The sequence below is a fragment of the Rattus norvegicus genome, chromosome 1, assembly GCF_036323735.1.
Source record: "Rattus norvegicus strain BN/NHsdMcwi chromosome 1, GRCr8, whole genome shotgun sequence".
NCBI lineage: Eukaryota > Metazoa > Chordata > Mammalia > Rodentia > Muridae > Rattus > Rattus norvegicus.
The window spans coordinates 123,873,590-123,897,974 of NC_086019.1; the positions used below are offsets into that span (position 1 = coordinate 123,873,590).

The 24,385-nt window shown below is 34.9% G+C and overlaps 1 protein-coding gene across 5 annotated transcripts in view; it reads right to left on the bottom strand.

Annotated features, from left to right (window-relative positions):
- LOC102555617 (uncharacterized) overlaps positions 1-24,385 on the bottom strand; it is a 60,778-nt gene that overhangs the window by 20,965 nt on the left and 15,428 nt on the right. Inside the window, exon 1 of one of the 5 annotated variants that reach the window (XM_063280950.1) lies at positions 1,122-16,233. The exons of 3 other annotated variants lie outside the window; for them this stretch is intronic. In XM_063280950.1, the coding sequence (XP_063137020.1) occupies positions 1,122-1,129 (8 nt within the window). In that variant the 5' untranslated portion in view covers positions 1,130-16,233. Of the gene's footprint in view, positions 1-1,121; positions 21,903-24,385 lie in introns of those variants that run through there. One more of the 5 variants, XM_063280953.1, reaches the window with a different exon arrangement.

The window sequence follows — 24,385 nt, forward strand, 5'->3', positions numbered from 1 at the left end:
AATGAGCCGAAAACTCTGTTGTCATCAAGGTTTAGCATTAGGTTAAAAACATCGAATCAAAAAGAACATAGATGATGGATAGAACAATGAGAAAATTCACTGATCTAAAACAGAATATGTAACTAAATAGTTAACAGGAAAATGAGATGATAAATTTGGTAAAGACATTAATACCAACATTTTCTGTTGTAAACATGTTTTAGCAAGTTCAAAACTGATGAGAAACCAACAATAAATATAAGCCAGAAAATAGAGCACAATCAATCTATTATCATCAATTGATTCTTCTCCATATCAGTATTTACATAAACTTACATGCAATTAAGATTCTTGAATTATGCATAAGAACAAAAAATTGACTTTTATAAAATTACTGCAGAACACACAATACCCATAGGATGATAAGTAATAATCACTATTAAAAACATGGACAATGATATTAAATAGTAATGAAAGGAGAGTAATATAGCTAACCTAATTTACTATGACTAATCTAAAGTGTATGGTGACTGAAAACTTTAGTAAGATATGATTCAAAGTCAAAAAATAAAGAAATTTTGGTATATTAACAGTACAAATTGGAGTACATGTGAATTCTTTACTTTGACAGTACTTAAAGAATAAAAAAAATGCAGATATGTAAGGATTAACATGGAATTCTCTTTGTTCCAAACAATAACAACTTAAACATTATGTTAGAATTTGGATTTCAAAGTACTGTAAAATATCTCATACTTTGATAATAACAAGATGACAACAAAGGTGAATTACAGTATTTCAGTTTTAGTGTGCTTGGATGGCAGTGCTGTATTAGGAAATGTGATGTCAAAAATGATCCATAAAGCCTCATGATGCCAAATGAACATTGTTGCCCTGATATCAAAATACTTTGCAAGTCCAATCTGCCTAAGAAGATTAAGGAGCAAAAAGATTCCTGTCTCTGACAGATACTGAGGACTTATGAAATACGCCATCATTGCAGATGAAGCAGAAATATGAGGCTGAATACTGAATGATAGATTTAAAATTAAAGGAATGACCAGAAGCAATGACAGATATCCAGCAAAGCAAATAGGAGCAGCTTCTCTTAGAGAAGAATGTCAAAAATCACAACATATTACCTGACCATGCTGATTTTCTAGTTTCATATTCATCTTCAGTTTTCCAGAGCACTCCTCCTTCTCTGAGAAGCAGTTTGAAATAAATCTCTGGCAAGAACCTGTTATGCACTGACAACTAGATACCTACCATGAGCATTACTTGAAAATTTTTATGTGAATAGATTTCTTTACCTCTGATTGACGCAGAATAGCCAATTATATATAAAAAAATAGGGAAAATATTTGGGACCAATCAGAAGAGAGATCTCAATACACTGCGAAGAAAGCAAAAGCCTGTTGTTACCATGGAGATTTCTCTATCAAAGCTCCTCAATTTCTTCTCCCCACTCCCTGCCTGTTGCATCAGAAATACAGTAAAGATAAAAGAGAGAGTGAAAGAAAGATATATTATGTTATTATTCTTTAATTTCTGACTCTTATTAAAACAAAATCACTGGTCAGCAATGCCTGCACCTTTAAGCCTGTATCTAGGTAATGGTTCCTAAAATAAAGCCTCCATTTGTGTCTAGGGACTTCTGTTTGTAATCATGGGCTATCAAATAAACTGAAGTCCTTAGCCCTTATAATCTTACTGTGGCAATATGCAATGAGCTATGATTATTTGAAAATTTACCACTACTTCATATACTTATGCACATTACAACTTGCAATCTCTGCATGTGAAATTATCTAGTCATACTTATTTCTAATTTCATAAATCTATATACTACAGGATACACCACCTCTTAAATCTGCATATTGCTAAAGAAATATTAAGAGGTGTTTATTTTAGAAAAGAAATACCCAAAATCTAGGCACATTCCAATAATTTCTTTGCATGTGGCTACATGTTTGATTTTATTGTACACATTGTTTATGTGGGTATGCTATTTATATGAAAACTTTGTTAATAAGGTGTCATATAATTTGGTAAAAATACAACTATTTCATACAATAAATTATGTTTATCCACAATATATGTAACTTTAATAATCCATGGTCACTTAATTTGAACACTTTTTAATACATACACAACCAATTTAGCCCTATCAATATAGGCTTAGATTCAAACAGATCTACAGGAACAAAAGTACCCTCTGATGCTAATCCTCCCTAAAAAATATTATGATCCCTCTGCAACTAGTTCATCAAATGTCCAAGGCTAGTGCAAATTTATATCTTCCCAACCCGGATGCCTTCCTGTAAAGTTATTCTGAATTTTCAATTTTAGATTTTGCATACTTAAAATTTTAAGATATATGACTGTGTATATATTGTTGCCCTGTGACTAGCACATACACAACTGAGTGAAAATAACACAGTTGTCTCTTTTATACGCTCAATCTCACATAAGAACCAACCTTCTGACAAAGTACACATCTACCCTGGATATGCTTTCCAATTTTTTCCAACTTTCTTTCTTTGAGAAACAGTAATTTTTATTAACTGGTTAAATATATGCCATGGAAAAACACACATGGTATGCATTCATTGATAAGTGGCTATTAGCTCAAATGCTTGCATTACCCTAGATGCACAGAATCCATGAAACTCAAGAAAGATGACCAAAATGCGAATGCTTCACTCCTTCTTTAAAAGGGGAACAAGAATACCCTTGGCAGGGAATAGGGAGGCAAAGATTAAAACAGAGGCAGAAGGAACACCCATTCAGAGCCTGCCCCACATGTGGCCCATACATATACAGCCACCAAACTAGATAAGATGAATGAAGCAAAGAAGTGCAGGCTGACAGGAACCAGATGTAGATCTCTCCTGAGAGACACAGTCAGAATACAGCAAATACATAGATGAATGCCAGCAGCAAACCACTAAACTGAGAACGGGACCCCCGTTGAAGGAATCTTAGAAAGGAGTGGAAGAGCTTGACGGGGCTTGAGACCTCATATGAACAACAATGCTAACCAACCAGAGCTTCCAGAGACTAAGCCACTACCTATAGATTATACATGGACTTACCCTGGGCTCCAACCTCATAGGTAGCAATGAATAGCCTAGTAAGAACACCAGTGGAAGGGGAAGCCCTTGGTCCTGCCAAGACTGAATCCCCAGTGAGCATGATTGTTGGGAGGAGGGTGGTAATGGGGGAGGATGGGGAGGGGAACACCCATATAGAAGAGTAAGGCTAGGGGCTAGGGGGATGTTGGCCCGGAAACCAGGAAGGAGAATAACAATCGTAATGTAAATAAGGAATACTCAAGTTAGTAAAGATAAAAAAAATGTATGTCATGGTTGTTATTTTGTATTGCACAGAGATTTTTACTGTTAATGGGTGAAAATTCATTACAGTTTCAATGAATATAAGCTCTTAAATAATGATAGAATAGAATTTTTCAGTAATTACTAAATGAATAATACTTGTTAATACTAAACATTATTTACTTCTTTCTCCAATATCCCTCACCCCTTTTTGGTCCTGCTGGTTCAAATAATTTCAACAGAATTCTCATAGAGATAGGTATGTCCCTCATTTTTTCCCACTCATTTAACTTCTGTTCTGCTTGTTTGTTTTGGTTTCGGTTTTTTTCATTTTGTTTTTGATTTTTGATTTGTTTTCTTCATTCTGTCTACCTATTTTTCCTTTTTATTGTTTTGGATATCCTTTTTTTTAATATATTGCAATGTATAATCCTGGAACTGGTGATGACTAAGTAAGTCATAGATCTACAAGTATATAATTCTAGGACTCTGGGCTATCTACTTAATCGTTATTCTTCTCCCAACCTCTTACACTTATGGATTCTGCCTCAGGGAGCAAGTGTGCAATACAGCAAATCAGATGGTAGTTTTTACTTCCACAAGATGTGTGCTACCTTTACCCTAAATATTTTGAAAGACACTCTGCATTATAAATCAAAGATTTTGATATTGGTTTGGTTCTTACATTCTTTTTTAGCAACCTACAGATAACATTCCCCACATAGGGCACTAATATGGAGGAATTAATGTTCTATCTTAGGCACTTTTTCAATAGCTCTGTTGATAGTGAACTGCATAAGTATTATTAGAAATGGCATTATCTGAAGTTTTCTCATTCCAGAAAAAGATTACAAGTACAAATGTCCAAAATGAAATATTTAGTAGAGACAGGAAAAAAGAAAGATAGAAAGGAGAGAGAAGAGAAAAGAAACAAAGAGAAGAGAGGAGAAAAGGAAGAGAAGAGAGGAAAGACAGGAGCGATATAGAGTGAACTTAGAAAACAGTGCAACAAATGTGAAATCTCCTTTAAGTCTCTCCATTCACAGCTCAGGGACCTTCATGGAAAAGAGTGGAGAATGCATATAAAAAACAAAGACAAAGGCATGAAGACACCCAGAGAACTGTACTCACTAAATAAAATATGGAGGGTTGAGATGAGATCAAGACTGGTAAGCACAGAGGACATATAATTTTCCCTTAGTTCCTCTGTATGTGCACACATACAGACACAGGAAAACACACACAGAAACAGACAGAAACACACACACACACACACACACACACACACACACACACACATATATATGTATACACACATATGTTGAAAACAGAAGACATTGGAGGAGAAAGAACAAATTATGTAATTATTATTTGGTTCCAAGCTCTAATTGAAAAGAAATGAGTGCTCCATTCTTCCCAAACCAGCTACACCAGAGAGATTGTGCCTCCAGACTTCTGACAGAAATAGGATTACAGATGAGACCAAACTCTTCTAATACCTGAGCTAACAGGTACCTCACAGAACTCAGGAAACACAGGCACCTCTGCCTAGCTGGAGGCACATATTCCATCCAGTTTCCCCCTACCCCTACAAGCAGAGCCTCTGCTCCCACATCTCTAACCCACACACAGCTAGAGGCAGCTTGTCCCCCAGGACTTCTGGCAGTAACAGGATCACAGGTGTGATCCCCACCACTGATTCAGTATCTGGCTCTACTGCAAATCCCGAGGACCTGAAGGGCAAATGAACCTTGCCCAGCAAGTCATACACATTCCTTTCAGATTGCACTGGGACACAGGAGGAAGTACAGGGCTCTGGATGTCCACTTACTCTGCCGAAACCCAGAACCAGCTTGTTCTGCAGCACTTTTGAAACAACCACAATCACCAATTCAAAATCTCAGAGGAAGGATAGGCTCAATTCAGAGATACTAAGAGCAGTTCATACCAGAGAAAACTAGATAGAATGAGACAAAAACAGTGACATAAGCATAAAAAAATCACTGCTACTTGGCAACATCACTAATCAGTTCTCCTACCACAAGAAGCCCTAGATACCCCAAGACACCTGAGAAGCAAGATTCAGATGTAAAATTCCATCTCATGAAGATAATAGAAGATGATGATAGATGTTAATAAATAAGTCCCTTAAAGAACTACAATGGAACACAAGTAAGCCTGGAGAACCACTTGAAGAACTAATACATAAACCCCTTGAAGAAATAGAGGAAATCAGAGCCAAACAGGTAAAGAAAATGAACATAACCATCCAGGAACTAAAACTGGAAACAGACACTAGAAGCAATCACTAAGGAAAAAATGTATATGGAAAAAAATATGAAAGAGATCAGGAGTCATATATGTATCACCAAGATAATACAAAGAGAGAACAAGAATCCCAGTTGTACAAGATACCATGTAAACATTGACACAACCGTCAAAGAAAATGTAACCTGCATAAAGTTCCTAATCAAAAACATCCAGTAAATCCAGGACACAATATCAAGGGAATAGATATCACAAAAAAATTACATCAGAAAAATTCACTAAGCAAAAGAAATAGGTGATAATAAACAATAAACATACAATTAGTCTACAGAAAGTCAAATAGATGGAATAAGACAGAAATTCCTCTAATCACATAATAAATAAAACAGCAAATACACAATGCAATGATACACTATTAAGAGTATTGTAAGAAAACGTTACGTATAAAGCCAGACCTGTCAGATTATACCAGTCTTCTCTACAGAGACACTAAAAGATAGACTACCTAGGCCACATGCCATACACAACCTAAAAGAAAAAAATGTCAGCTGAGGATACATTACTCAGCAAAACTCTGAATTAACTTAGTTAGAGAAACCAAGATATTCCAGGACAAACCAGAATTCAAACAATTCCATTCACAAATACAGGAGAACAAAGGCTAATGTATGGAAAACTCCAGCACATCAATGAAAACTACTCCCAAGTAAAAGCAAGAATTAACATTCTGACAACAAGCCCAAAAGAAGAGAGATGCAAAATTATAATCCCATGTCTTATAACCAAACTAAGAGGAAGAAAATTCATTTTTTCTTAATCGTTCTTACAATCAATGGACTCAATTACACAAGGCAAACACATAGATCTAAAGAATGCATATGTAAAAAGGGCCCAGCATTTTGCTGCAAAAAGTAAAAACATGTAAATGAAAAAACAGACACTTCTTCAGAGTAAAAGGCTGAAAAAATCATTCCAAGCAAATGGTCCCAAGAAACAAGCTACTCTTAAATCAAGGGCCCCTGCATTGATTGAAGAAAATTTACCTCACAAATAATTGTGAGTGAATTCAACAACACACCATCATCAAAGGACAAATCATGGAAACAGAAACCAAACAGTGATACAGTGAAATTAACCAAAGTTATGAACTAAATGGATTTAACAATATCTATAGAACAGTTGGTCCTAAAACAAAAGAATATACCTAATTCTCAGCACCTATATTACCTTCTCCAAAATTGACTATATAATCAGTCACAAAACAGGCCTCATCAGACAAAAGATGATAGAAAGAATTCCATGCATCCTATCAGATCACCCTGGACTAAGACTAGTCTTCAATATCAACAAAAACAATACACAACCCATATGCACATTGAAGTTGAACAACTCAATGGCAATTTGGCCAAGAAAGAAATAAAGAAGTTAAAGACTTTTTAGAATTTAATGATAATGAACAACATACTCAAACTTATGGGATAATGAAAGTAGTACAAAGAGGAAAACTCATAGCTCTGAGTGCCCCAAAAAGTAACTAAAGAGAGCATGCACTAGCACCTTTACAGCACACCTGAAAGCTCTAGAGAAAAAAGCAATTAGAGACAAGGGCTGTAGAAGGCAGGAAATAGACAAATTTTGGGCTGAAATCAACCAAGTAGAAATGAAAAGAAATATACAAAGAATCAACAAAACCAGGAGCTGTTACATTGAGCAAATCGAGAAGATAGATAAACCATAGCTAGACTAACCAGAGGGCCAAGCGACATTATCCAAATTAACAAAATCATGATGAAAATGAAGACATGACAGCAGAAAATGAGGAGATGCAAAAAAAAAACACTCACCAGATCCTAATAGTAATGCCTATACTCAAAAAAACTGGAAAGCTGGATGAAATGGACATTTTTCAAGACAGATATCACATACCAAATAAAACCAGGAACAGATAAACCATGCAAAAATCCCATATCTCCTAAAGAAATAGAGCCAGTCATTAAATATCTCCCCAAAACAAACAAGCAAGCAAACAAGAAAGCTCATGAACAGATTTGATTTAGTGCTGAATTTTATCAGACCTTCACCAGAAGATCAAATGCGAATATTGTTCAAAACATTCCAAAAATTTAAACAGGTGGAGCAATCACAACCTATTTCATCTTTGAGGCAAAAATTCACTTATACTTAAAGCACACTAACACCAAACAAATAAAGAGAGCTACAGACAAATATCCCTTATGAATATTGATGCAAAAGGAATCAGAATCTCACAAACTGAATCCAAGAACACATCAGAATGAACATCTATCATGATCAAGTAGGCTTCATACTAGGGATTCTGGGATGGTTAAATATTAGTAAATTCATCAGTGTAATCCACAATATAAATGTATTCAAGGAAAAAATTATATTATCATCTCATTAGATGTGATGAAAGCATTTTACAAAATGTAATACCTTTTTGAGATAAACGTCTTGGAAAGATCAGGAATTCAAGCCCATAGCTAAATATAGTAAAAGCAATACATAGCAAATCAGTATGCAACAGCAAGCTAAATTAAGAGAAATTTAAAGCAATCCCACTAAAATCAGGGACTAGACAAGGATGCCCACTCTCTCTCTACCAATTCAATGTAGTACTTGTAGTTCTAGCCAGAAGAATTCCACTAGAGAAGCCCTAACCTGACAAACAACTTCAGCAAAGTTGCGGGTATAAAAATAACTCAAACAAATCAGTAGCCTTCCTCTACCCAGAGGATAAACAGGTTAAGAAAGACATTAGAGATATGACACTATTCACAATAGTCCCAAATCATACAAAATACCTTGTGTGACACTAACAAAGCAAATAAAAGATCTGTATGACAAGATCTTCAACTTTCTGAAGAAAAAAATTGAAGACCTCAAGAAAACAAAGATCTCATATTCTCATGGATTGACAGGATTAATATAGTAATAATGGCCAACTTGCTGAAAGCAATCTACAGATTCAATATAATCCACACTTAAAATCCCAAGCCACATCTTCAGAGAGTTAGAAAGAGAAATTTGCATCTTTATTTGGAATAACAATAAAACAAAAAAAGCAAAAAAACACCAGGATAGTGATAACTATCCTCAAGAATAAAAGAATGTCTGGGGAATCACCGTCACCAATCTCCAGTTATATTACAGATCAATAGTGATAAAAATTATATGGTAGCAGTACAAAGACAGACAGGTAGATAAGTGCAATAGAACTGAAGGCCCAGAAATGAAAACTCACACCTATAGTCACTTGATAATTGACAAGGTGGTAAAACCGTTAAGTTGGAAAAGATAGCATCTCAACAAACGGTGTTGGTTCAACTGCATAGTCTTCATTTAAGAATGCAAATCTATCTATTTTCATTGTCTTTCTCAAAGTTCAACTCCAACTGAATATTGGACTTCCATATAAAATCAGAAATAGAGAAACTAGTAGAAAGATGGGGATAGACTAGAACATATGGGTAAGGGGGAAATTTTGCTGAACAGAACACCAATGTCTTAGGCTCTAAGATTAAGAATCAACAAATTAGACCTCATAAAATTCCGATGCTATTGTAAGGAAAGGACACTGTCAACAAGACAAAACATCTACCAACAGATTGTGAAAGGTCTTACGTCAGATAGATGGCTAATATCCATTACATATATAAAGAATACAAGAAATTCGTCTCTAGAGAATCAATTAACTCTTTTTAACGTGGGCTACAGAGATAAAAAATAATTCTCAACTGAGAAATTTTGAATGTCCTAGAAGCACATAAAGAAATGTTTAACATTGATAGTCATCAGGGAAATGCAAATCAAAATAACTCTGAGATTCCACCTCAAAACAGTCAAAATGGCTAACATCAAAACTGAAGTGATAGCAGCTTCTGTGGAATTTGGGGAAAAAGAGGAACACTCCTCCATAGGTGGTGGGATTGAAAGCTGGAACAAGCACTCTAGAAATCAGTCTGATGTTTCCTTAAAAAATTAGAGATAGCACTATTTCAGTACTCAGGTATACCACTCCTGAGCATACACTGAAAAGATGTTCCACCATATTATATGGATGCATCTACTATATTCATAGCAGCCTTATTTATAATAGCCAGATGCTGGAAAGAACCCAGATGTCTTTCAAGAGATTAATGAATAGAGTAAATATGGTACCTATACACAATGGATTTCTACTCAACTATACAAAACAATGAATTCATGAAATTCTTAGCTAAATAGATGAAACAAAAAAATATCAATCATGACAGAGGTAACCCACTCAAAAAATAACACACATTGTACGCACTCACTGATAAGCAGATTTTATCTCAAAAGCTCAGAATACCCAATATACAATTGAAAAACAATAAGTTGAGATATAACAATGTCTACTCCCTCTAACTAACATCAAAATAACAAGTCAATATAGAAGTTCCTCAAGGTTCTACCTAGGTAACACATAAGATTATTGATAAAAATCTCAGAGCATTGGTTATTTACTATTTTCTGGGTTTAGTGATATGAGAATTACACTGCCTAGAAAATCATTACCCTGTAAGAGTGATGATTCTCTTATATTTCACATTAAAGCCAACCACCAATACTCTTCCTTTGCTTTTATTTTTAAGTAAACATTAATGGTAATATTCATTAGGTGTAGACTTTCAGAAAATAAATTGTCTGAGCATGTGATACTAGAAGCAGGATCTCTTGCCTTTTCCTGTCATTAATGAGGAGATGTGAACAAACTTCTAGGCCAACTGGGAAATCTATTTATCATGTAGCACAGATGATTGCCCAAGGTAGGTTCTGTTTTATTTGGAATAAAAGAATAGTGAGCCCCTTGATGTATACTTTTATCTCTTCCTTTCTTTCCAGCTCCCTCTTTTCTCAAGAGTCTATGAGTTTTAAACAGTTCTACCTAAATAACTCACAGTTTTTGCACTATAGTAGTTTACTGAAGCACTTTTGTCGTAGGACTTACTTTGGTAAAGCCTTATTGAAAAATGAATGGGAAATTTTCCTTTTTTTTGTATTTGACTACAAGGCAAGGGTGACACAAATGATGAAAATTAAGAAATGGATATGACTTAATAGACATGGAATATAGTCATAGTTTAGGAGAATAAATATAAATGTATGGGATTTTTACCTGATACTACATTCATTTATGAAATCATTATGAGCTGTTTCTTCACTAAAGACAATATCTATATTTTTAATAAGTGTTTGTATAAAAGACCCATAAAACCCACATAGAATCTTACCTCCATCAGGATGGACATTTAATCCAATAAGAACTTTATTTGTAAAACAATAAAACACTCATACCATTATTAAATGTATGGGCAGATACACATTGTCTAGCACTTGTTTTTGGGAAACATTCAAGAATCACAAGTGACTGGGGTTTGAAAATACCAAAGCCTATCATTCTTTCTGGTGGATCCTATAGGTGTTATATAGGGTAAATGAGGTATCTTCCAAGGAGAGTATATTTTTGACTAATCATCTATTTCTATATCCACAACCCATATTCAAAATTGTCAGCAAATTTGTCAGATCAACACACTTTTTTTCATAAATGAGTCCAAAAATCGGCTAAGTCATCAAGGTTTATAATTATGTTAAATATATTGAATCAAAAAGAACACAGATGATGGAGAGAACAATGAAAAAATTCACTGATCTAAAACCAAATACTTAACTAAATAGTTAACAAGAAAATGAGATGATAAATTTGGTAGAGATATTGAGAAGAACATTTCCTGTTGTAAACATGTATTAGCAATTTCAAAACTGATGAGAAAACAAAAATAATTATAAGACAGGAAATAGAGCTGAATTGATTCAGTCTATTATCATCACTTGATTATTATACATATCAGTATTTACATAAACTTAAATGCAATTAACATTCTTAAATTATGACGAGGAACAAAAACGTGAATTTTGTAAAATTACCACAGGACACACAATACACATAGGATGATAAATAATAATCACTATTGAAAACATGGCCAATGATATTAATTGTAATTAAAGAGAGCAATATAGCTAACCTAATTTACTATGACAAATCATGGTGGTTGGAAACTTTAATAAGATGAGATTGAAAAGTCAAAAAATAAAGAAATTTTGGTATAGTAACATTGTAAATTGGAGTACATGGTAAATTTTAGTTTGACAGTTCGTAAAGAATAAAATTGCAGATATGTATGGATGAACATGGAATTATGTTTGTTCCCAACAATAACAACTTAAAAATTATGTTAAAATTTGGATTGCTAAATAATATAAAATATCTCAGACTTTGATAGTACTAAGAAAATAGGAAAGCAGAATTGCAGTGTTTCAGTTTTAGTACACTCAGATGGGAGTGCTATACTAGGTAAGGTGATGTCAAAAATGTTCCTGAAAGCTTCATGATGCCAAATGATCACTGCTATCATGATATAAAAATTCTCTGCAGATCTAATCTGCCAAAGATGATTAAGGAGCAACAAGATTCCTGTCTCTGTCAGATACTGAGGACTGATGAAATACACTATCATTGCAGATCAAGAAGAAATCCAAGGCTGAATACTGAATGATAGATCTTAAAACTGAAGGCATGACCAGAAGCAATGAGAAATACACAGCACAGCAAACAGGTGCATTTTCATTTAGAGAAGAATGTTAAACATCATAACACATTACTGGACCATGCTAATTTTCCAGTTTCATATTCATCTTCAGTTTTCCAGAGCACTCCTCCTTCTCTGAGAAGCAGCTTGAAGTAAATCTATGTCAAGGACCAGGTGTAAGCTGACAACGAGATATCTACCATGAGAATTACTGGAAAAATTTTATGTGAAGAGATCTCTTTAGCTCTGATTGACACAGAATGGTTGAGTATTCATAAGAAAATAGGGAAAATATTTGGGACCAATCAGAAGAGAGATCTCAGTAAATGACAAAGAAAGTAAAAGCCTGTTGTTACCATGGAGATTTCTCCATCATATTTCCTCTATTTCTGCTCCCCCCTCCCTGCCTGTTGCATCAGAAATAAAGTAAAGACAAAATGGAAGGAGACAGAACAAAATATTATGTTATTGCTGTTTAATTTCTAGCTCTAACTCAAATAGGAAACTGGTCAGTAATGCCCGCACCTTTGAACCTGTATTTAGGTAATAGTACCTAAAACAAAGCCTCCATTTGTGTCTAGGGACTTCTGCTTGTAATCATGGGCTATCAAATGTACTTCAGTGCTGAGATTTTGTAATCTTCCTGTGGCAATAGGCAATGATATTTGATTATTTGGAAATGTATCACACTAGCTCATATTCTTATGCACATTACAACTTGCAGTCACTGCACATGAAATTATTTGAAGACGTACTTGTTTCTAACTTCATAAAACTATTTACCACAGTGTACACCACCTCTTACATTATAATAATGCTAAAGAAATATTAATAGGTGTTTATTTTAGAAAAGAAATATCCAAATATCTAGGCATATTTCAATGATTTCCTTGTATGTGGCTACATGTTTGATTTTATGGTACAGAGAATCACATTGTGTATATTGGTATAGTATCTAAACAAAAAATGTAAAATAGTTATTGTCATATAATTTGGTAAAAATGCAACCATTACATACAATAAATTAATGTTACCCATAATATCTATGACTTAAACAATCTATGACCACTTAATTTGATCACTTTTTAATACACACATGACCAATTTAGGCCTCTAATATGGGTTCAGATTCAAACAGATCTACAGGAGCAGAAGTACCCTCTAATACTAATTCTCCCTGAAAAATACTACTTTCCCTATGCAACCAGTTCATCAAATGCCCACAGATACTCCAAAATTATATCTTCCCAACATATGCCTTCCTGTAAAGTTATTCTCAATTTTCAAATTTAGATTTTGCATACTTGACTGAAATTTTAAGAGTTATGACTGTATTTATATTGTTACCCTGTGACTAGCACATGCATGGCTGAGTAAAAGTAACACAGTTTTCTCCCATATACCTCAGTCACATATGAGAACCAACCTTCTGGCAAAGTACACACCTACCCTTAATATGCCTTCCATTTTTTCCAACTTTCCTTGAGAAGAAGTTATTCTTATTAACTTTTTATAATGTATATCATGGCTATTATTTTACATTGTACAGGGATTTTTAATGTTAATGGCTAAAATTCATTATACTTTCAATGAATATATGCTCCTAAATAATGATAGAATACAAATTTTGATTAATTAATAAATGAATACCACATGTTAATACTAAAAATTATTTACTTCTTTCTCCAATATCCCTTATCTTTTTGTGGTCCTGCTGGTTCAAGTCCTTTCAACACAATTCTCACAGTGGTATGTCCTTCATTTTTTCCATTCATTTAACTTTTATTCTGCTTGATTGTTTTGGTTTTGTTTTATTCATTTTGTTTTTGATTTTTGATTTGTTTTCTTCATTCTATTTTCCTTTTGTTCCTTTTCTTGTTTTTGATATTTGTTTTTTAATATATCACAATGTATTACCGTGGAACTGGTGATGATTAAGTAAGTCACAGATCTACAAGTACATAACACCTTGGGCTCTGGGCTATCTATTTAATTCTTATTCTTCTCCCAACCTCTTTCAGTTATTGGTTTTGCCTCATGGAACAAGTGTGTAATATGGCAAGTCAGATGGTAGTTTTTACTTCCACAAGATTTGTGCTACTTTGCCCTAAATATTTTTCAGGACACTCTGCATTATAAATCAAATATTTTGATATTGGCTTGGGTCTTGGGTCTCACATTTCTTTTTTAGTAACCTACAGACAACATTCCCCAAATCAGATACTACTATGGAGGAATTAAAGTTCTACTTTGGGCACCTTTTCAGGCTCCCTGTTGACAGTGAGTTGTATAAGTATAATCATTAGAAATGTCATTTCTGAAGCTTTCTCATTGCAAGATATGATACCAAGTACAAATGGTCACAATGAAATATTTAGCAGAAACAGGGAGAAAAAAGAAAGAGAGAAAGGAGAGATAAGAGAAGAGGATAAAAGAGAATTAAAGAGAAGAGAAGAGAAGAGAAGAGGGAGAGAGAATGAGAGAGAGAGAGAGAGAGAGAGAGAGAGAGAGAGAGAGAGAGAGAGAGCTTACAAAACACTGCAACAAAGGTGATATCTCCATCAAGTCTCTATTCAGAGCTCAGGGAAGTTCATGGAAAAGATGGACAAATGAATGTAAAAAACAAAGACAAAGGAATGAAGACACCTAGTGAACTGTACTCACTAAATAAAATAAGGGATGTTGAGTTGAGATACAAGATTGGTAAACACAGAGGACATAGAGTTTTCACTAGTTCCTCTGTATGTGCACACACACAAACAGACACACATCGAAACACACACAGAAACACATACACACAGAGAGAAGGAGAGAGAGAGAGAGAGAGAGAGAGAGAGAGAGAGAGAGAGAGAGAGAGAGAGAGAGAAATGTACACTATATATACAAGCATATAAAATGAAAACAGATGAATTTGCAAATTGTTCTGTCTAACTCTTTGAAGAATTGGATTGGTATTTTGATGGGGATTGCATTGAATCTGTAGATCGCTTTTGGTAAAATGGCCATTTTTACTATATTAATCCTGCCAATCCATGAGCATGGGAGATCTTTCCATCTTCTGAGGTCTTCTTCAGTTTCTTTCTTCAGTGTCTTGAAGTTCTTATTGTACAGATCTTTTACTTGCCTGGTTAAAGTCACACAGAGGTACTTTATATTATTTGGGTCTATTATGAAGGGTGTCGTTTCCCTAATTTCTTTCTTGGCTTGTTTCTCTTTTGTGTAGAGGAAGGCTACTGATTTATTTGAGTTAATTTTATACCCAGCCACTTTGCTAAAGTTGTTTATCAGCTTTAGTAGTTCTCTGGTGGAACTTTTGGGATCACTTAAATATACTATCATATCATCTGCAAATAGTGATATTTTGACTTCTTCTTTTCCGATCTGTATCCCCTTGGCCTCCTTTTGCTGTCTGATTGCTCTGGCTAGAACTTCAAGAACTATATTGAATAAGTAGGGAGAGAGTGGGCAGCCTTGTCTAGTCCCTGATTTTAGTGGGATTGCTTCAAGTTTCTCCCCATTTAGTTTAATGTTAGCAACTGGTTTGCTGTATATGGCTTTTACTCTGTTTAGGTATGGGCCTTGAATTCCTATTCTTTCCAGGACTTTTATCATGAAGGGGTGTTGAATTGTGTCAAATGCTTTCTCAGCATCTAATGAAATGATCATGTGGTTTTGTTCTTTCAGTTTGTTTATATAATGGATCAAGTTGGTGGTTTTCCATATATTAAACATATAAAAAAGACACGTGCTCCACTATATTCATAGCAGCCTTATTTATATTACCCAGTGTTTATTTAAGAACTTACATAATCAGATCTCTCCTGAGAGACACAGCCAGAATACAGCAAATACAGAGGCAAATGCCAGCAGCAAACCACTGAACTGAGAATAGGACCCCCGTTGAAGGAATCAGAGAAAGAACTGCAAGAGCTTGAAGGGGCTCGAGACCCCTTATGAACAACAATGCCAAGCAAGCAGAGCTTCCAGGGACTAAGCCACTACCTAAAGACTATACATGGACTGACCCCGGACTCTGATCTCATAGGTAGCAATGAATATCCTAGTAAGATCACCAGTGGAAGGGGAAGCCCTTGGTCCTGCTAAGACTGAACCCCCAGTGAACGTGATTGTTGGGGGGAGGGCGGCAATGGGGGGAGGATGGGGAGGGGAATACCCACAAAGAAGCGGAGGGGTAGGGATTAGGGGGATGTTTGCCCAGGAACCTGGAAAGGGAATAACCCTCAAAATGTAAATAAAAAACACTCAAGTTAATAAAAAAAAGAAAGAAAGAAAAAAGAAAATCTTGGCAGACTGCTCTGCCTCTTATCAACAAAAAAAAAAAAAACAGATGACATTGGAGGAGAAAGACAAAATTAATTATGTAATTACTATTTGGTTTCAAGCTTTAATAGCAAAACAGAAAATGCTCCACTCTTCTGAACCTATCCACACCAGAGATAGATTGTTCCTCCAGAATTCTGACTGAACTAGGACTACAGATGGGACCAAAATCTTCCAATATCTGAACTGGTACCTCACAGGACCCTAGAAACACAGTCAGCTCTACCTAGCTGGAAGCACACATTCCATCCAGTTTGTCCCTGCCCCTGTGAGCAGAGCCTCTACTCACACCTCTCTAACCCACACACAGCTAGAGGCAGCTTATCCTCCAGAACTTCTGACAGTGTGATGATCACAGGTGTGACCACAACCACTGATTCAGTATCTGTAAACCGCCAGGACACGGAGGACACAGGAGCCTTGCCCAGAAAGATGTATTCATGCCTTCTAGCTTGCACAGGAACACAGGAGGAAATACAGGGCTCTGGATATCCACTTACTCTGCCCATACCCAGAGGCAGCTTGTTCTGCAGCACTTTGAAATAACCAGCATCACAAGTTCACAAACTCACAGGAAGTGCAGGATCAATTCAGGGACAGCAAGACCAGTTCATACCAGAGAAAACCAGATAGCATGAGACAAACACAGTGACATAAGCATAAGTAATTATTGTTACTTAGCAACATCAGAAATCAGTTCTCCCACCACAGGAAGCCCTGGATACCCCAAGACACCTGAAAAGCAAGATTCACTTCTAAAAATCACATCTCATGAAGATGAAAGAAGATGACGATAGACATTAATAAATAAGTCCCTGAAAGAAGTACAATAGAACACGGGTAAGCTGCCAGATGGCCTTGAAGAGCTAATACCTAAACCCATTAAAGAAATAGAGGAAATCATAGCCAAATAGGTAAAGGAAATGAACAAACCATCCAGGAACTAAAACAGGAAATAGACAATAAAAGAAATCACAAAGGAACAAAATCTTGGATATGGAAAACCTAGGTAAGAGTTCAGGAGTCATAGACACAAGCATCACCAACAGAATACAAGAGATAGAGGAGAGAATCTCAAGTGTACAAGATACCCTGAAAACATTGACACAACAGTAAAAGAAAATGCAAACTGCATAAAGTTCCTAATCAAAAACATAAAGGAAATCCAGGACACACTATCAACAGAATAAATATCTTAAAAAAGTTACAGAATAAAAATTCACTAAGCAAAATAAATAGGTGACAATAAACAATGAACATACAATTAGCCTACAGTATGAGAAATAGATGGAACAAAACAGAAATTCCTCCAATCATACAATAAATAAAAGAGCAAAAACAATGTAATGATGGACTATTAAGAGCATTGAGAGAAAGAGGTCAAGTTACATATAAAGGCAGACACGTCAGATTTCACCAAACTTCTCAACAGTGACCCTAAAAGCTAGAAGACCTTGGGCACATGTCATACAGAATGTAAGAGAACAAATATGTCAGGTGAGGCTCCATTATCCAGCAATACTATCAATTAACATAAATGGAGAAACCAACATATTCCAGGACAAAGCCAAATTCAAACATTGCCATTTACAAATACAGGACAACAAAGGATAATGTATTGAAAACTCCACCACATCGCTGAAAACTACTCCCAAAAAAGCAAGAAATCAACATTCTGACAACAAATCCAAAACAAGACAGCCACAAAATTTCAATCCCGTGTTTAACAACCAAAATAAGAGGAAACAACACTCATTTTTTCTTAATCTGTCATACAATCAATGGACAGAATTACACAATACAAACACATAGATTTACAGACTTGACATGTAAAAAAAAGCCCAGCATTTTGCTGCATAAGGTAAACACAACTAAATGAAAAGACTGACATTTCCTCAGAGTAAAAGTCTAGGAAAACCATTCCAAGCAAATGGTCCCAAAAAACAAGCTGGGGTAGTCATTCTTACATCAAGTAAATAGATGTTTGACTGAAAGTCAGCAAAATGGATAAGGAAGGACATTCCATACTCAACAAAGGAAATATCACCAAGATGAACTTTTAATTCTGAACACTTATGCTTCAAATGCAAGGGCACTCACATTTGCAAAGGTACTATTACTGAAGTTCAAAGCACACATTAAAACTCATACAGTAATAAAAATCATGAAAGGAAACATCCATCAAAATGAACTCTAAATCCTGAACATCAATGTTCTAAATGAAAGGGCACCTGCATTGGTGGAAGAAAGTTTAATAAAATTCAAAACACACATTGTACCTCACAAATATTAGTGGGTGAATTCAACAGCTTACTGTCTTCAAAGGACAGATCATGGAAATAGAAACTAAACAGAGACACAGTAAAACTAACAGAAGTTATGAACCAAATGGATTTAATGATATCTGTAGAACATTTCATCCTAAAGCAAAAGAATATACATTCTTCTCAGCACCTTATGGTACCCTCCTCGAAATTGATGATATAATCAGTCACAAAACAGGCCACAACAGACAAAAGATGATAGAGTTAATCATACACATTCTATCAGATCACCCTGGACTAAGACTGCTCTTCAATAACAACAAAAACAACACCAAGCCCACATACACATGGAAACTAAACAACACTACTCAATGTCAAATTGCACAAAGAAGAAATAAAGACATATATTAAAAACTTTTTAGACTATACATGGACTGACCCTGGGCTTCAACCTCATAGGTAGCAATGACTAGCCTAGTAAGAACACCAGTGGAAGGGGAATCCCTTGGTCCTGCCAAGATGGAACCCTCACTGAACATGATTGTTGGGGGGAGGGTGGTAATGGGGAGAGGATGGGGAGGGGAACACCCATAGAAAAGGAAGGGGGAGGGTTAGGGGGATGTTGGCCCAGAAACTGGGAAGGGGAATAACAATCAAAATGTAAATAAATACTCAAGTTAATAAAAATAAAAAAAACTTTTTAGAATTTAATGATAACGAAGGCACAACACACCCAAACTTATGGGATAATGAAAGCAGTGCAAAGAGGAAAACTCAAATCTCCGAGTGCCTCCAAAAGAAACTTGACAGAACATACACAAGCACCTTGACAGCACACCTGAAAACTCTATGAGAAAAAGAAGCAATTATAGCCTAGAGATGTAGAAGGCAGGAAATAGTCACATTCGGGACTGAAATCAACCAAGTAGAAACAAAATGAATCTATACAAATAATCAACAAAACAGGGAGTTGATACTTTGGGAATATCAACAAGATAGATAAACCCTTAGCTAGACTAACCAGAGGACCCAGCGACATTATCCAAATTAACAAAACATAAATGAAAAGGAAGACAGAGCAACAGAAACTGAGGAAATCCAAAAAAATCATCAGACCCTATTACAATTGAATATATACTCAACAAAACTGGAAAGTCTGGATGAAATAGACAATTTCTAGACAGATATCACATACCAAAGTAAAACCAGGAACAGATAAACCATGTAAAAAATCCCATATCTCCTAAAGAAATAAATCCAGTCATTAAATGAATTCCCAAAACTAACAAAGAAGCAAGCAACCAAACAAAACAGCTCAGGAACAGATTTGGTTTAGTGCTGAATTCAATCAGACATTCAGAGAAGACCAAATGGCAATACTGTCTAAACCATTGTACAAAATAGAAACAGAAGGAAGGAACAGAACCCACTTCATTCATTGAGACCAAAATTGCACTTATACTTAAACCACACTAAGAATAAAAATAGAAAACTAAGAAAACTTCAGACCAATATCCCTTAAGAATACTGATGCAAAAATAATCAGATTTTCACAAAATGAATTGAAGAACATATCAGAATGAATATTCATGGTCAAATAGGCTTCATTCAAGGGATGCTAGCATGGTTCAATGTTAGTTCATCAACATAATCCACAATATAAATGGATTGAAAGAAAAAGATCACATAATCATCTCATTAGAGGCTTTGAAAGCTTTTTATATAATTTGATACCCCTTTGAGATAAAAGTCTTGGAAAGATGAGGAATTCAAGACACATATCTAAATATAATAAAAACAATATACAGAAAACAAGTAGCCAACAGCAAGCTAAATAAAGAGAAACTTGAAGCAATCCAACTAAAATCAGTGATTAGACAAGGTTGCTCACTCTCCTATTCAATGTAGTATTTGAAATCCTAGCCAGAACAATTAGACAACCAAAAAAGTTCAAAGGGATACAAAGTGCAAAAAAAGAAGTCAAAAATCTCTATTGGCAGATTATAAGATAGTATACATAAGTGCCCCCAAAAATTTCACTGGAGAACATCTAATCCTGATAAACAACCTCAGTAAAGTTGCTGGCTATAAAAATAACTCAAAAAAATCAGTTCCCTTCTTCTACCCAAAGGATAAACAGGTTAAGAAAGAACTGAGGGATGTCTCATCCTTCACAACAGTCACAAATCATATCAAATACCTTGGTATGACACTAACCAAACAAGTATGAATCTGTTTGACAAAATCTTCAAGTTTCTGAAGAAAGAAATTGAAGATCTCAGGAACACAAACATTTCCCATACTCATGGATTGGCAGGATTAATATTGTAATGGCCAAGGTTGGGGATTTAGCTCAGTGGTAGAGCACTTGCCTAGGAAGTGCAAGGCCCTGGGTTCGGTCCCCAGCTCCGAAAAAAAGAACCAAAAAAAAATTGTAATGGCCTTCTTGCTGAAAGCAGTCTACAGATTCACTGCAATCCCCATTAAAATCCCAAGTCTAATCTTAACAGAGTTAGAAAGAGCAATCTGCAAATTCATTTGGAATAAAAAAAAAACAGTATAGTGAAAAGTATTCTCAAGAATAAAAGAACCTCTGGGGAATCATCATCCAAATCTCCAGCTGCATTACAGAGCACTAGAGCTAAAAATTTTATGGTATTGGTACAGAGGCAGACAGGTAGATCAGAGGAGTAGAATTGAAGACCCGGAAATGAATCCACACATCTATGGACACTTGATATTTGACAAAGATGATAAATGCATCTAGTTGAAAAAAGATAGCATTTTCAACAAATGGTGCTGGTTCAACTGGCATTCAGCATTTGAGAATGCAAATCTATTTTTATTGTCTTGTAGATAGTACAATTCCAAGTGAATACTGGACTTCCATATAAACTAGGAATACAGAAACTAATAGAAAATTGGGAATAATCTCGAACACATGGTTATAGGGAAAACTTTCCTGAAAAGAACAACAATGTATTATGCTCTAAGACGAAGAACCCACAAATTGGATCTCATAAAATTCCTGATATATAGTAAGCTAAAGGACAGTGTTAATAGGACAACACAGCAATCTACAGATTGGGAAAATATCATAACATATATATATATATATATATATATACATATACACACACACACAAATATATATATATATATATATATATATATATATATATATATATATATATATATATATCACAGAAGAACAGAAGAAGTGAGGCTCCAGAATTTACCCTTTTTAAAAATGGGCTACATAAACAAATAATTCTCAACTGAGAAATGTTGAATGGCCTTGAAGCACCTAAAGAAATGTTGAACATCATTAGTTAACAAGGAAATGCAAATCAAAATAACTATGTGATTCCACCTCACAACAGTCAAAATGGATAATATCAAATCTCAAAAAAAGCATCTTCAAAACATCTTCTGTGGAGTATGTGAAAAAGAGGAACACTACTCCCTTTTTGGTGGGATTGCAAGTGGGTCCAACCACTCTGGCAATTAGTCTGGAGGTTCCTCATAAAATTGGACATAGTACTACTTTAGGACCCCATTATACCACTCCTGAGAATACACCCAAAATATAATCCAACATACAACAAGGACATATCTACTATGTTCATAGCAACCTTATTTATAATAGCCATAAGCCAGATAGGATCCAGATATCCTTCAACAGATTAATAAATACAGTAAATGTGGCACCTTTATGCAATGGAATTCTATCAAGTTTTGAAAACAATGTCTTCATGAAATACTTAGGCAAATGGATGAAACTTGAAAATAGTATCGTGAGAGAGGTAACCCAATCACAAAGTAACAAACATTGTATGTACTCACTGATAAGCAGATATTATCCCAAAAGCTCGGAATACCCAACATACAATTTACAAACCATAAGTAGAGATAGAAGCAAAGTCTACTTCCCGTAATTACCATTAAAATAACAAGTCAATATAGACATCCCCAAGGTTCTACCTAGGTAACAGATAAGATTATCGATAAATATCTCAGAGCATTTTCTTTATTATTTTCTGGGCTTCATGAGATCAGAAATAGGCTGCCCAGAAAATCATTATCCTGAAAGGTTCATGACTCTCTTATATTTCACATAAATGAGTGAACCTCCTGTACTCTTCCTTGGTTTGTATTTTAAGCCTACATTAAGGCTACAGTCATTAAGTGTAGACTTTCATAAGATAAATTGTCTTAGTGTGTGGTACTAGAAGCATGATCTCTTGCCTTTTCCTGTAATTAATGAGAAGATGTCAACAAACTTCAAGACCAACTAGGATATCTATTTATCATGTACCACAGATAATTGCCAAAGATGAGTTCTGTGTGAATTAGAATAATGGACGAGACAGAACCTTGATCTATACCTCTATCTTTTCCTTCCTTTCCAGATCCCTCTTTTCTCAAGAGTCTATGACTTTTAAACAGTTTTACATAAATAACTCACGATCTTCACACTAAAGTGGTTTACTGAATGCTGAAGCACTTTTGTCATAGGACTGAGTTGGTAAAGCCTTATTGAAAATCAATAGGATGTTTTTTTTTTTTTTTTTTTTTTTTGTATTCAGACTACCAGGCAAAGGTGACACAAATGATGAAAGCTAAGAAATGGACATGACTTAATAGACATGGTATATAGTTGTAGTTTAGGAGAATAAACACAAATGTGGGGGATTTTACCTGGTACTACATTTAGCCAACCATTAACTGCTGTTTCTTCACTAGAGACTATATCTACTGTTTCACAAGTGTTTGTATAAATGACCCATAAAACACTCACGGATTCTTACATCTATGAGTGGACATTTAATGCAATATGAACTTTGGTTCTATGTAAAACACTCATACCATTGTTAAACTTGCTGGCAGATACACATTGACTGACACTTTTTACTGTGAAATATGCAAGATTCACAAGTGACTGGGATTTGAGGATACCAGTCCCTATCATCCTTACTGGTTGATACTACAGGTGTTATATGAGGTACATGAGGTATCTTCTGAGGAGAGTATCATTTTGACTAACCCTATATTTCTATATCCAAGGCCCATATTCAAAAGAGTCAGCATTCTGAGAAACTGAACCTTCCTTTTCGCTCAGTTCTGGAATATAACCAACAAAATTGTTAAAAAGAATTTAATGACTTAGAATCCTTTCCCAAAGGAATCTGAGAATAATCAGTTTAAAACATTAGGGCCTCAATTATTACAGGCTTTTATATGTGTGTAATTTCTTCATTAAAAGAGAAAGGCTATTGTGATCATTCTCAGTCACCTTGCTATGTAGTACTTGTACAATACATTATAAATGTTCAAAGGATTGTATTGTTACCTCTGATTTTGCACTTATTATTAAATAATTTTCTATGTTTTTTTTTACGTTTTTCTTAAATGAGCCTGAAAAATCTGTTAAATCATCAAGATTTAGTGTTATGTTAAATACATCAAATAGAAAAAAACACAAATGTTGGGCAGAACAATGAGAAAATTCACTGATCCAAGACCGAATTCTTAACTGTATAGCTACCAGGACAATGAGATG